The 15,820-nt window shown below is 41.8% G+C and overlaps 1 protein-coding gene across 14 annotated transcripts in view; it reads left to right on the top strand.

The window, feature by feature from the left end:
- adgrb2 (adhesion G protein-coupled receptor B2) overlaps nt 1-15,820 on the top strand; it is a 583,915-nt gene that overhangs the window by 490,260 nt on the left and 77,835 nt on the right. For all 14 annotated transcript variants that reach the window (XM_030063545.1, XM_030063542.1, XM_030063551.1 and 11 more), the window contains 7 exons: nt 218-324; nt 1,428-1,622; nt 2,382-2,450; nt 3,081-3,189; nt 3,807-3,953; nt 12,016-12,103; nt 13,165-13,267. In XM_030063545.1, coding sequence (XP_029919405.1) covers nt 218-324; nt 1,428-1,622; nt 2,382-2,450; nt 3,081-3,189; nt 3,807-3,953; nt 12,016-12,103; nt 13,165-13,267 — 818 coding nt within the window. The remainder of the gene's footprint in view (nt 1-217; nt 325-1,427; nt 1,623-2,381; nt 2,451-3,080; nt 3,190-3,806; nt 3,954-12,015; nt 12,104-13,164; nt 13,268-15,820) is intronic.

The following is a 15,820-nucleotide window of genomic DNA, read 5'->3' on the forward strand; positions in this document are numbered from 1 at the left end:
ATAGCTGTCAGCCCTAAACCACAGAGAGGGATCATGAATTAGATATTGGATACCATATTTAATACGTAGTAATCTTTCCTCAGGCAGAGCTCATATCTGAAATTGAGTAGCATTCCATGTAAGTGCTTGTTTTACAGTATGCATGCCGTTTTGAATTATCAATGCATAGTAAGGCCTCTTTCTTTCTCCCCCCCCCCCCGCCTTTTTCTCTCCCCAGGATCTGCTAGTCGTCGTTGCATGCTGGACAATAATGGAGTTGCTTTCTGGGGTCCTCCGAGCTTCGCCAGATGCGTCTCACTCGAATATAGATATTTACATTTATCTGTAAGTCTCCGTCTCACAATGCAAAACGCCACAGTCCTTATCTTGTTAATAAACACACTCACAAACTTAGAACTGAGACACTCTCTCTCGAAATGATATGCCCTTCATCTCCAGCGAGACCAACTTTATCTGGAAATATGAAAGAAAAACTTTATTTTTCCCCTCATGATTACATGACTTTCTACTGTACTGTACCTCAGCCACCTTCATCAAACTTCCCTCTCTCTTTAGCGAATTTCGAAGAAAGAGAAGTGAAGCATAGAAAAAGAGTTGCCATTCTCTGCCCACAGTTTGCCTTCTCCACCTATAATGTAGCTCTCCGCAACTTTCTTTTTGGAAAGTTGGCTCAAAATAGAGGAGTGTTTTTTTTTTTTTTTTTTTAGTCTTGACTCACCAGTATCTCTAATTAGCTTTTCCAGAGCTTTGCACTACCACTTATCAATTAATGAACATATCTCATGAATGTGTTCGCCAGCCAGTCTGTTTTCCTGCTCTGTGAACTTCAACCTTTTCCATCTCCACGGTGATGACGGGAGGAGATGGGGGTCAGGGATTGTGCGTGACAGAGCTGATTGCACTGTTAGCTTCAGTGCCAAACTTTCATTAACACCGGGAGTCAATAATTAATTTTCTGTGATTGCTGTTATCTTCTGTTCTTCCACCCTCTCCCTTTCCCTCGCTCTCTCTCCCGTTGTCTTTCTCACATGCGCTCTCTCTTGCGTCCTGTACCTGTTTCTCCCTCTGCAGTGATGAGATCCAATTTCAGCCCGGGAGTGCCGCTCCTTCTCTATTTCCTCGCCTATTTTGAGGCTGTAGGGTGTACACACATCCCATTCAGCTATATTCATCCAACAGATCCCACCATAATCATAACAATATAATCTTTTTTTTTGTTTGCACTTGTTGTTTCTGACATTTTTACTAGCTACCTATTGATAATCTTGACTTAAAAACCTGCTGCAAAATAAAACAGTGGTGCTTATACACCTCTGGGCATGAATTTAATCAATTTGACTCTGCCCACAATCGACCTCCACTGCGCTAAGCTGGTTTGCCTCCCTCTCTCTCTCTCTCTCTTTTCCAACTCATGCTCTTCACTGCAGTTGCGAGAGCATCTTGCGAAGGGTCAGAGGACCCTGGCTGGGGAGGGCATGTCTCAGATCGTAAGGAGTCTCCTGGAGCTCTTGCAGAGGAGGAGCTACTACAGCGGCGACCTTCTCTTCTCCACGGAGATTCTGCGAAATGTGACGGACACCTTCAAAAGAGCAACCTACATCCCAGCTCCCGACGACGTGCAGGTACGCGGGGCCTCTTGAGGGGCCGCACACATAAACAGTACACAAACGCATACATGCAGACTCATGTACATACATTCACAATATCTACAAATCTATGCAAGGTTGTTTATTGGCTCTTTGTTGTATGCACAAAGTACAATGGAATTTTTAATTGCACATCACACCCCACAATAAACAAACAAAAAAAAAAAAACAAGGGGCTTATCTTGTGGTTCTGTGAAATAATCAGAATTCACACAATTTAGAACAAAACAACAGAAGCTGAAGTGCGTAGTGCATGTAAAGTACATAGATATACTGCAACATGCTAGTTGTACAATGTATACCTGATTTCAGAGTGGTCTACATTAAGCATCCATTCAATACAAACTCCACTTTTTTCCTCCATGCAGTTTACAGAACAATGGACAATAGCTGGGCCATTGCTATGGCTTCAAAAGAGTTTTTTTTTTTTTTTTTTTCATAGAGTTGTGTTCATTTTTCAGCAGGTGTTAGGAATGATCTTTCCGCTGTTCATCTGACAGACTTTTTTTTTTTTTTTTTTTTTGTACAACACACTTATGTAGTCTACTTTTCAAGATTTGGAAGAGAATGAACTGCAGCAGCTGCCTGTTGTACTAATGCAGGGTGGATGGTGGATAGATGAATAATGGGCGACTTTGACAATAGCCAACACCATGCAGACAAACAAGTGAGACAAAAGAACCTGTTAACTCCTCCGCTGACGTCTGAGCGCATTTCCATTCTGTCTCTCCTCAGAAATTCTTCCAGGTAGTCAGCTATATGTTGGACATAGAAAATCTGGAGAAATGGGAGGACGCTCACCAGGTAAGGGCCTGTGCATGGATACGCATGTGTGTGTGTGGTTGTGTGTGCAGGCATGGTTGGACTGTTTCAATCATTATTAGAGTCATAAAAATACACCTGTTTACCATAAACAGTGGCCTACTTAGTATACCAAGTGCGCCTGTTCATGTGTGTGTGTTTATGTGTGTGTGTTTCTGCAGCCCACATTAGCATATCATTATTAAAGTCATAAAAACACACCTGTTTGCTAAACACAATGGCTGCCCACTAATTATACCAAGTGTGCAGTGCGCATGTGTGTGTGTGTGTGTTTGTTTCTCTGTTTGTGCATTTGTGCGTTTTGTACCCGCTTGTGTGTTGCTGGGTGTGTGACCCAGCTCGATGCCCTTGAGTTAAGGTGTGTTTACCTGCCATCTGGACACAATAAACAACAAACCAAATGTGATATTATACCCCACTTTGTTAGATTATACTGCCCTGGAACGCGTTCAGTGGTCTGGGTAATGTGATGTGATGAATATTAACATTTCAAGGAGTGGAATGTAGTTCATGGAAGCTTGCCCATGGATTATGATCATGATGGCCTCATGATTGACACCTCTCTCTCTCTCCCTCCCTCCCTCCCTCTCTCTCACTTCCCTCCATCCTCAGGTCTCTCCCGGTGCTGCCTTGCTGATGAGGATATTAGAGGATTTCATCCACCTCATCGGAGAGGCTCAGAAGCCATTCCAAAGTTTTCTGGTGGTTACTAACAACCTCAGTGAGTGTCACTCAGTGCTGCCACTTTCACAAGATAAAGATAGAGAGGGATGATGAAATGATGTGATATTCCCATCCCTTCTTCCAGCTTTGAGATTGAGGTGTTGCGGTTGTGTATTTTTAGCGTGCTTCATTCGCGGCCAAGTTTCTTCGACAGAATGTTTGACTTTCTTGGAGACACCAGAGCAATGCAAAAATATCCGTCTTAACGTGCCATTTAATCTCGTTCTGATGCTCAAAATGCTTTGTGAATCATCTTGTTTCAAGACTTTTTTTTTTTTTTCAACTCCATCATCTGTCTCGTTTCACAAGATGCTGACACTTCCTGAAACAAATTGCACTGCATGAGAAACAAGTGGAATTACCTCATCCCATTTGCAGGATTTTTTTTCCACCTTTTCTTTTAAGAGAGTTAAAAATGTGAAAGACTTTTTTTTTTTGCGGTGGGGTTAGTAATCTCTCATTCCACAGCTGTCCAATCGGTGTTCTTGTTGTTTTTTTTATTTATTTTTTGTTTTTTTTTTTCAGCTTACCTTATCTTCAACCAATGTTCTCTGCTCAGCTGCAGCTTGCGCTAGAGTCCGTTTCAAGTGTTCCTCATATCTTTCGTACCTCCAGTGATAACCATCCAGCGTGAGCCGGTGTCAGCGGTCTCCAGCGATATCAACTTTCCCATGAAGGGCCGCAGAGGGATGAAAGACTGGGCCAGGACAGCAGAGGACAAGCTCTACATCCCTAAAGAGGTCTTCACCATCCCCACTGAAGGTAGGAAAACTAAGAGAGATGCCCAGGGTCCAGAGGCTGGCTACACTGGCGAGGCTTTTTTTTTTTTTTTTTTTTGATAGTACAGGGGTGTCAGTTCACCCCTGATCTCTTTGAAGGTCACGTCTGGGCCATGCCCGAACAAAACAAGAATCAATTTCAGTTGTTTCAGAAAATTTCTTGAAACTAGCGTCTGTGTCTCGGGGAAAAAAAGCAACAAAAAAGCAGACTGCTCCACTGCTATCGAAATGGCACTGTGATGTTGCTTAAAGAGGAGACAGCGGTTTCAGAGGGAGGCAGTTTCACCATATTTTCTCATATATTCAGCTGTCAGCAGTTTCTTTGTCTTCAGACAGTTTTGGTTTCAGCTCACTAAGCTTCAGGGCTCTAGCCACTCATAATGATAGGGGTCTCCTTAGTTGCGCTATGCTATAAAATTTTGACATGCTTTTGCTGTCATCCTTGGTTTCGGTCTTGATCCTCCGCAGTGTGATTCAGTCACCCTTTTATCACCCCACTCATCCATCACTCCATCCCGCTCCACACTCTCTCCAGCCAAGGTCAGGCCAGGTCACCGGCAGTTAGACACCTCAGCCTGTAATGGAGTGCGAGAAGATATGCAGCAGCTAGAAGGCTTTCCAAGGACATTGAAGGATAACGCTGAGAAGGAGCTGGACTGTAAACAGGCCCTGGAGGGCTTCTCAAGTAGAAGTTGGTCTTTCATCTGTGGAGAAGTGTGCTGCATCCCCTTGAGAGCATCAAGTCATCCTACCGTCCTGAAAGATGTCTCTCCGCCTTAAGCGCCAGAAGAAAGTTAACTGCTGTTAGTCTTAACTGCTGTGGATTATTTTCTTCTTTTCCTGTGGTTTCAAGTATTGCCAAGAAACAGGGAAAGTGATTGTCTAAACCCATACCTAGAATAAAGGGATAAGAGAAGAAAAGACTATATAGAGAGAGGGAGTACCAAATAAAAAGTGGATGCCAAGAAACACAGGATTAAGAACAGCCAAAATAAAGTTAGAAGGGGATACAGAGGAACTGAGTGGAATAGAAAGAGTGGCTCATATGAGATAAGAGAATTACTATGGCAGATGCCATCCCCTACTAACACAGGCAAAGGTCACGTCCCGCAGGAAATTACTCTGGCTGACTTCCTGTCTGGCTCCCCGCCCCCTGCCCCAATTAAAGTTCAGAAAGGCTACAGACTGAGCGAGCAGAGCTGTCTCTGGCTCCTGGCTCACTGATGACACTGGCATCCTGAGTTCTCTTTGATTGGCACGGAAGACATCCTGCATTCTGACCTCAGTGTACCTCACCTCAACTTACCTGACTTCACTGCTCTTCCCTCACCCATTATCTCTCTCTCTCTCTCTCTCAGTGCACAAATCTTAACTTGGAAGTGAATTTCTTCATTCATGTTACCACTGACATGCTGTTTCGAGCTTTGCAGCTTGCCATCAACTCCTGGATTGTGTGTTTTAATGCAGCCTTACAATAATTCTAAATCTTAAACAAATACTCCAGTGTTTTAGGCAAAATACCCTTTTTCTAACTTACCAAGACTGCGACAAGATGTTCAATACCATTTTCACCTCCACCACCTCCAGATGGTTGGAACTATAACCGTTCAACACATGTATCCTTCTGTGTAGCGCAGTGATCTGAGCGCTGCTGGCGGTGCAGGTAGATCCGGCATAAATTCACTGAGTGAGTGAGTGCACTTTGTGCTGGATATACCTATAACTTCTGCGGTGCATTTTTTTTTTTTTAATCATATCATGTGTATTTGAAATCCACATGATACACTGTGTAAATAAGACAGCTTCGGAGTTGCTGTAAGGTTCGTTTTTTCACTTTGACGGAGCTAGGCTAATGACTCTCATAGAAAGTCTTTATACTATGTTAACACAAAATGCTACCCAAAGGAACAAAACCAGTGGATGTACAGAGGTGAAAATAGGATCAAACATCTTGTCTCAGTCTCAGGAAGTCGGGAATGGGGTATTTTGTGCAAAACATTGGAGTATTCCCTTGACATTTTTTTCAAGCACAATCTAAAGATGACAAATCCCCACACAACCTCAGCACTACAGTACCAGCACTAATTTGCCTGTAACTGCTGCTCTGTTTTTAAGAATGACATAAAAAAAAAAAAAAACGTCTCAACTGGGGAAAATCTTTCAAAGCTAGGACAGGTGGAGGATTTTGGTTGTTTTAAGGGTCAGAAAACCCGTTTAGTTCATCATCCAGGGGATCAGTAGCCTACACAGTGTCTGATTTGTCCTTGTGAGCTTGCAGTGATTGATGGGATATGTATTCCATGGTAATGGGCAACAAACAAGACTGCGAATCTTAAAAAACTGCATTTTGAAATCCATCTAAATATTTAATGAGGCTGGCTTCATCCCCACATCACCAGCAATCCACAAGCAATCCTGCTCTTGAAACAGAACCAGTCTTGTGTTATGGCACATTGTTTCTGAAGCCCGGCATATTTTCTCACTGGACTTTTCTTGCAGAGCTGCCGGCTGACTAATGATGACGTACTCGCTTTCCTCCCCTGTTTGACAGAGCCTTGCAAATGAGCACCTACTGTACAAACCTGAGGAGGGTTGTTGGTTTTTCACATTTTATGGAACAGCAAGATCAGATATCTCAGAGGATGGATCTCGAGCTTAAATTGGAGGCAAAGAATGGAGGAAGCAGCTTGTTGAATGCCGCTACACTGTGCTCTTCCCCTCTTATCCTCGCTCCCAGTTTCACATTGCTACAATTTATGCCTTTTTCCTCATTCTCTGTTTTTATCCATCATCTGACTACTTACTAACAGTGACTGCCTTACCTCTTGCAGTGCTCGTGATAGAATACGAATGACCTCGGGCGAAGCTATGATGTGATGCCCATCATATTGCCATTTTAGCACACGGTATTTGGTAGATGCTTTTACCTAAATTGCCTTACAGTACCCTGAGCGCATACATTGTTAGTTTTCCTGGCCCCAGTGGGAGCTCTGCCTCTTCCCATTGGCAGCCCATGAGTTGAGGCCTTCAGCTGATTGCTGTTTGTTTGGTTCGTTTAACTTGTAATGAAAGCCTATCTCAGATGGACAGCTTAAACATGCTCATAAAGAGACACATTTAGGCTCGCGCACACATACACGCAGCTGATAGGTTCATGACTCGCCTCGCTGGGCAGAGGCTGGGACTGTTCCTCACTGATTCTCTAGGTGACAAACTCTCACTGTCTGTCTCTCTCTTTCGCACAGAAACACATTCAAATGCACAGTCGCACACGCCCAGTCTCTTTCTCACAGGCACACAGTCCTATTAACATCAACAGCTTGACCTGGCCAGGCTATAATTAAATTATTAGAGTTAGTACGGACTGTTAAGTTACATAAGACCGTGGAGTATAAATCATGAAATTACTGACCCTGAAAAAGCTACAATTGATATCACATTACAGTCAGTTAATTTTTTTTTTAAACATATTACTTTGCTATTTCCGTTATCAAGGCAAATGCAATGTTATTCTACCTCTATCGCCTAAACCGTTCTGTTCCACCCAAAGACACAGTTTTGAAGTGAAAAATTCAAGAAAGCAAGGAAGGAATGAAAGGAATAATTCACATGGAACTGCTTGGATGCCGCCTTCAATCTTTGATTAAAACCATAAAACATGGCTTTGCATCAACTTCAAGCGTATCTTTTGCTGATATATGACAGATTAAAGCTCACAGCTGGTGGCTGCTGATTTTCCATTTTGCTGGCTTACAGCTGACCACCAATCTTTTAGATGTTTAACAAGTGTGCGGGAAATTAAAGTTTTGTGATTGAGTGGCTTTGTGGTGTTAATCAGCCAAGTGCTAGTGTGTTGGAGCAACTGTTGGTGTGTTGAAGTGCCCCCCCATCCCCAACACACACAGACACACACACACACACATTTCCCCAAACTGATTTACCATTTACCCACAATACATTGCCTTACCTCATTTGCATGCCTCTGCAGACAGTGTCCAATTAGGATCCATCACACTCACAGGCTCTCTCATGCCGACTTTGATCTTTTTTTTTTTTTTTTTTTTTTTTGCCTCCTCACAGTCTCACAATTGCCTTTTCCTCAGTCAAGATCTTCCCCTTTCTCCATCTTTCTCTCCTCCTCTGTCTTGCACTGCTATCTCACTTCATCTGTATTACCTCTTAGACAGCAGGCAGACAGATTTTGGATGAGTCACCCTGTATTGTCTGGTACAATCAGCCCCTTCCTTCTCTTCTGCCCTCCCCACCCTGCATCCCCCGCCCCCCTCTCTCTGCTTCTCTCCTCAACCTGAAAGGGCAGATGAGGGAGAGGCGTCTCTCAACATGAACTCTCTCCTCTCACTTCCTTCTCTGCTTCCCTCTGCCTCCCTCACTCGAGACAGCGTGACATTTACAGAGGGACACTACCTCTCCTTGGGATCCACGGCTCCATTTGGTGAGAGAACATTGAAGGGGTTGAGTGATCCAAGGCAAGCAGAAGAATGAGAGTTTGTAAAGCGGGATTGTTGCAAAGAGTGGAAGAGTTGAGAAGTGGGTTGCAGAACAACAACAACAACAACAACAACAGTGAAAGACAAGAAAGACGAGGGCTGAGGAGGAGGAAAGCGCGGGGAGTTGGGAATGGGAGAAAGGGCGAAGGGAGGGGGAGGCGGTTTAGAGAAGGGCGGGATTCCAGACAACGCTTTGAGTTAGTCAAAGTCCTGCAGCTCCAGCTGATCACATGCAGATGTTACAGATTTCTTGGTTACAGAGAGAGATAAGGTTTCTTTATAAGGCAAGGCAGTTAATAAAAAAACCCTCATGTTGAGCCAAGTGCTAGGTGAGTCACAAGACGAAGAAGAAATTGACAGCAATACTGTCTCCCCCCACACACTATGTAAAATCTGAATCTTGGAGAGGAGCCAGTGGCATATTTTCAGCTCATCACTTGGCAGAGGCACGGTTGGTCTTTCAATGGGCAATGTAGCTGTCTCACTGACACTGAACTAACTTTGCTGACATTAATTATAAGAGTTCCGTGTAGTCAACAGAACATTTATCTCTGACAGTTCAAGAATAAGTGCAACTGAGATTATAATTGATGAAAGAGGTGCTTGTGTACCTTACTAAATGAGATCATACTGTTTGCACTAAATGGATTTGCTTCACATTACTTATATATATCAATCCAACTTACCTCTAATTCGACAGAGTAAAATTAAACAGCACTGCAGTCTGGACTGTAATTTGAATGGTGGCACAGGATAAGTCAATCTTCATGCCTCAGGTTTTAGTCAACCCTAAAAGAGGATGCAGCAGGAAAAACAATTTACCATTGTTTAAACACAAATGTGCCAATTTCACTTTTGTTGTTTTCTAGTTTAATTTCCTCACACCTGTTAACGTACCAGAATTATGACAACATAATTCTGGGGAAGTACAATGCTAAGAGACCACTGGGAGATGGAGGGGAAGGACTCACAGTCACAAACAGCGCAAATGTTTGGCGCCGTTGAAGATGTGTTGTGTTGTCGCCCTGACCTCCCAAACAAAAACTGTGCGGCTATGGAGTTAGCCATCCAACTACACGCTTTGCCAGGCACGGTGGAGGATCTTTGGAAACATTCCCAGTTCTCTGGTTTTGTTAACAAAATTCTGTTTCTTCGCCTTCTTCCGATTAATTTAGTTAGATGTTAGATGGTTTTTTGGTGCATTTGATGGATCTTAATTGCAGTCAGTACAGATGGTTGCATCTACCTAAGTCTGCAAAGCTATCAGAATTGAAACCTCCTCTAAGACTTTGTAATATGATTTAATGGCATGGTAACATCCATTATAAATATGTTTGGAAATTTTGATTTGATCAAAAAGGTGTTTTGGTCGCAGAGTCATGGAATGATGCAGGTAGCAGTAGCATCTCCACTGTCCTACATAGACCTTTTGTGCTGTGGCCGTCATTCAGTGTGATCCCACAGAAATATTGTATTTGAATTGGCCACAATGTCTAAACAGCGCACTACATGGTTCCCTGGAAAGGTTTAAAATTACATGCTAGCACGGCACAGGTTTAAATTACATGTCACCACCATGCCAAAGCATGTGCATGCACACAGACAACAGACAAAACAGTTGCAGTTTGGTTAGGTTTAGCTACAAAAACTATATGGTTAAGGTTAGGAAAAGCTCATGGTTTAGGTTAAAATACTTCATCATGGTGACAATAACAAACATACAGTTATGGATAAAACACGCGAGAGCATCACATGGGAATCGAACAACAGTCTCCTCCATTTTTTTTTTTTTTTTTGACCCCTCCACCACCACACCAACCTCGCTCTTTATACTACGTCACCTGACGTTGCTTGCGTGTGTCCAGCACAGCAAAGGATCCTAATTGACTTTCCACTGGTGTTGCTTCCATGGTGCCACCAAGTAGTTTTAACCCATTCCACGGCACCACCACATAATGCATTTTAAAGACGCCGTGGTCATTTCACATATTTTGTGAGATCAGGCTGCCTTCATCCTTGTCAACAGGCAGACAGCAGGCTCAACCTACTGCTCTCACATTCTTTGTCAACATTCTGTTATTTCTTCGATTAACTGAGACATTACTCTCGCTTCAGTGGGAAAGAATGTCGATATAGATAAATAATATATTTTATATTGTTGTCTTGGCAACTATTTGTCTGCCAAGGACTATCTATAGTTCAATAGCTCTATCCATGTTTTGCGAACACACTGTTCAAAACACAGAGAGCTATATAATCAAATTGTACCATACAGATGATAGCTTGATCTGGTACTCATAACTGGGGAACTGACCGCTCTCCGTCCTAACTGGCCCTCCTCCAGGCAGTTTAGCTATTTCTTGCTGGCGTAGAGAAGCTCTGTTATGAAAGTGCAACAACTCTGTGCTTGTGTGCGTTGTGCTGTTGACACATTGAGGATCATTTGCTCAGGAAGTCATTTCTGTTCAAAAAAGAATCTGTTTCCTCACCTTCTTCCTCTTAAATAGTTAGATGGTGTATTTTTTGTATTTGTTGGATGCTAATTGTAATCAGTGTATTTGGTTACATGTGCCTCAGCCTGCAAAGCTATCAGGGTTGAAACTTCCTCTAAGCCCATAGGAGGCCATCCTGAAACCATCCTTACCTGCTGACTGTTGTTTTTTTATACCATCACATCTTGGTTTATTCTTGTTCATACTCTTTACTTAATACTTTCTGCTGCAGTGTCCCAGATTCCCCACAGGGATAATTAAGGTTCCATCTTGTCTTTTTTTTTTTTTTTTTTTTTTTTTTTCATTAATTAGAGCAAATGTGTCATATATGCCTTTACACCACCAAATTTGATTTTATATGCCACAGGTATTAAGCTGTTCTCATTGTTCAAAGAAAGTATGTATTTATTTGATGTATTTATTTATTTCATCACCTTCTTATCTAACATGGGAGGGATTTTGGGACAAATTTTGTCTTATATTGGAGAGTTGGTCCTTTTTGTAAATACTGACAGGGAGACTGTAAAGCATCTGCTTTTAAAATGTACTCATTCTTTTTTTTTTTTTTTTTTTTCTTTTTTTCATCAAACATCAAGCAGTTTGGTTTCGGAATATGAAGCTTAGGGTAAATCTCCTCTTGGGTCTGTCATGTCTATTATTTCACTCTCATGAATAGTTTTCCAAAAAGCAAAATTATACATAATTGATTTTTTTTTTTTTTTTTTTTTTTTTTTTTTTGGTAATGTTCTTGGCAAAGCATCATATCCAACAGATGAGACGGGATCACCAAAACTCCAATTTTAGTCTCTTTAAGGTAGCTTTTGAATAGTTTTAGTCCCATGTTAATAAGAAAGCAAGAACAACTGCACTTTTGTTAAATGATGCTGAAATTGCTTTCCTTCATATGCATGCTTGTGTATATGTGTTTGTAATTTTTGACTTGACTTGACTTCTTTATTAACATTATTGTGTCCTCTGACCTGAGATTTGAATAAAACGTAGAACACAAAGGTTTAATCTGCCGCTGGTTTTCCTGTGTTTTCAGAGACAGAGACAGAGTCAGACGCCACCTTGTACTACGTGATCGGAGCCATCCTGTACAGGACGCTGGGTGTCATCTTGCCTGCACCAAAGTGAGCACCCTTCCTGCGATCCAGTCTGTTTGCCCTTTCTTTTACAACACTTCAAACTACACTCTACCTTCTGTCTTTTTTTTTCTCCTGCCCTTCTATATTTCTGCATCTCCTCCTCCAGTTCTTTATCAATCAATACCTTGTCATCTCCCGTGTATTTTCCCACTCGTTTTTTCATTCTCCATTCTCTTTACCTCTCTATCACTATGTCCTTTCTTCTGTCACTTCTTCCCTCTATCTAATTCTAACTTCCAATTCCCCTTCTATCGCCTCTCTTATATTGTCTCTGCTGCCTGTCTTCTCCTTTCTCCCCGTCTCTGCCTGGTTATCAGATGAAAGCCTAGGATCTCCAGAAAAGTACATCACTCAGGAACTGGAGAGCTGTTTTTATTTATTCTTTTCTTTTAATTTTTTATTTTATTTTTGATTTTTGATTTGACAGTCGTGTTTTATACAGTGGGTTTTGAAAGAGTGTGGGCCTTATGGGTCATGAATCTTTCATTAAAAAAATAAAAAAGCAACAACAACAACACAGTTATAAGAAACTACAAAGTTGTCAGCTGGCTGTTGTGTGTATGTTGGTGTTTGTGCTGGGCCTCAGCTTTATTATCCAGGGCAGTGCTCTTAGTTGTGGATGAACCAGGCCTGTGTGCAACACATTCCTCCCAAACTCTTCTGAATGCTCATAGGACCAAGGCTCTTTGCTTACGTAGGCACTGGCTTTGGCTTCCTCTCTGTCTCATTAGTGTTTTCTTTTCTGACTTTTTCTTTTTTTTCTAAACCACTCAAAAAAGCTCAAAAGCACTGTGGGGTATGAACTGTTATCTGTGTGTGTATGCGCGTGAGAGAGAGAGAGAGAGAGAGAGTGTGTGTGTGAAAGCAAAAGCAAAAGGCTCACGAGCATATTCCGTTATACTTCTCTCCACTGTGCAAAACAACATCAGACAAACAAATTTAAGTCTAACTTGAACATGCAGTACTATTCTCAAAAAACAACTCGTGCTTCTTTGTGTGTGTGTGTGTGTATGTGCATATGTGTGTGTGTGTGTGTCTGCGTGTAGTCCCCCTGCGGTGATCAACTCCAAGATCCTGACTGTGACAATACGACCAGAGCCACAACCCAGCGAACCCATGGTGGTGGTGGAGCTGTCACCGCTTCTCAATGTGAGTAGAAAAACGGCATCAACCATTCCTTTATTTTTTTTTTAAACTTAGATTTATCTAGGGAGCTTTTTCCAGCAACACCCTGCTCCACACACTTGCACACTACATCTCGTCTTATCGAGCAGAAAAGTGTCGCTGGTTAGCTGGTGGTTTTGGAGCAGAACACTAACCTTGACAGTCTGCGGATCTCACAAAACCACCACAGACAGATAGTTGATCCAATCACCCGCTATGTATTTTTGTAAACATTTGTTGCTGCCACCGGCCCCAGGTCAAACTCTGTTTTGTGTAGTGAATAATAAAGAGAAAAAGGGAAAAAAAATAGTGGCTGTAGCAGGTTACCATACTCAAGATTTTAAATTCCTGCACCTGTCTTCGCTTTCCCACTCTGAGAACTAATCCATATCACAAGGATATCACTAAGGAGCACCAAGGATACAGCTGAATTTGCTTGCTATTGAACACTGAGGGCTTATTGAATATAGTCTTTAGATCATGATTGTGCCAACGTAGTAAAAAAAAAAAAAAAAAAAAGTAAGATAAAAATCATAATTTTAGAAAGATCATAATATCAGCCTACTAATCATAAATTTGTGGAAATAGTTTGAAGTGAGTTTCAGAGCATGTAGATGTTGATTTGATTGAGGACATTCAACTTTCAAAACCAGTGTGACATACAGTATGTGCTTCCCTACTCTACTCTCCTGGCCACTGAGCAGCTGCATCAAGAGTAGCTCTGGGTTATGTGTCTTGCTCAAAAGCGCCTCAGTAAAAGCTGTTGCAGGAGCGGACAGCATTACTCATACATTTTCCTCGCTTAAATATCTCCAACCAGGCCAGAGATTATAACCGGCAACTTTTCGGGCCCAAGCCTGGCTAACTACCCAAAGGAATCTCCATATCTCTGACTTGTGAACATCAATCACTTGACTTCATGTGCATAATGATGTGGCAAAGAATCAAGAAAAAGGCAAAATGGAAATATGTTACATTCAACAAAAAATGCAAATTGGACTGTATATGTGACTTTTGAATGCATGGCTTTGCATTTTTTTATCATGCATATTGAGCAGGCTTTGGTCAGGAATATAAATTGGTTTCGGGCTTACAGAAATTCCATTCTCCAAGCTGACCTGTTTTCCCCCCTGAGTTCAGATGAACAAGATTCTGCTGTGTGCTGTAAAGCGCCATAGTGCTCAATGAATTGTCAGAGTAAGTGCAGACCTTTTTGACTTCCCTATATTGCAGCGTCTCCTGACACCTATTCAGTTTACTGTGGAGTGTGTTATTATAAATGACTGTTGGAGGATCTTCTCCAGGAAGGACTAAGCGCAAGTTTAATGAGAGGCACAATTCACAGCCTCAATAAGGTGTGAGTTTCATTAGCAATTCTTCTATGAAAAGATGGGCACAGTTTTGAAAATAATGTTAAATATTTAATGGTTCTCTGTCGACAGTACAAACATACACATGTACATATACACTTGGGCTGGAGTAACATACAGATCTGCAAATGAAACAAGTATCACACTGTGCTCACCAGGACCTGAGGGTCAATATTATTGCACAGTGCTTCATCATATAGGTTTTGTATTCATTCTCCATCCCCTCATCACTTCATCTTTTTCCTTTAAAACATTCATTTACTACATAATCATGGCTTTCCAGTACTTTCATCTATTTGTCTCTGTTTGTCTCTCCTCCTCCTATTGTCTGCTTGGCATTTTTTTCCCTTTCTGATATACCTGTGTCTCTTCTCCCTTCTTTCTACTATTCTCTCTCTTTCACTCTCTCTCTCTCTCCCTCTCCCTATGACTTGTTAGCACATTTGGCTGAGCAGAAGTAGGTTGTGCACCCAATGTCAGGAGAGGATGTTGTCTTGCAGTCTCCTGCTGGCCAAAGCACATTGCTATATATGACTAACCTGGGGCTCCTGCTGAGGGAAAGCACTGCTCTGGTACACAGCGCAGCGCAGGGCCAGGACAGTGTGTGGAGGGCAAATACACTTTGACACATGCAGTGTGCGGCGCCACAACCAGTTTTGGTAGAAGCTGCTCTTAAAGTCTCATTTTACAAGCCTCTAGTTACTTCATATTTGAAGAAACTGAACAACAGCAAAACTACCCTCAAGATGAAAAGTTTGATATAGCTAAAGTTTGGGAGAGAGCATATGTGTATATATCCGCAATGCTGTACAAAATCACAGCAGTATACAATACCATTTAATTTATTTTTTAAAAACAAAACAGCACAAGGGATATTCGCTGTGTGTATAAAAATCACAATCTGACAGCTGAGTGTCTGAAACTGGAATCTAGATATAAATACAAACCACCTACAATTATGTGGGTTCATGGGAACAAAATGCAAGAAATATAATGTCCATCACTCCTCCATTCACTATCCTTGGGCTCAGAGCTGCCAGATGAAAGAAAAGCGAGAGGATTAGTTGTGAAAGGAGCTTGTATCAAGACATGACAAGCAAAGATACAAAACTAACTAACCAATTGCCTAAAAATATAGACGTGAATACATATAGGGCCCTTCTTTTTT

The sequence above is a fragment of the Myripristis murdjan genome, chromosome 11 (genome assembly GCF_902150065.1).
Source record: "Myripristis murdjan chromosome 11, fMyrMur1.1, whole genome shotgun sequence".
NCBI lineage: Eukaryota > Metazoa > Chordata > Actinopteri > Holocentriformes > Holocentridae > Myripristis > Myripristis murdjan.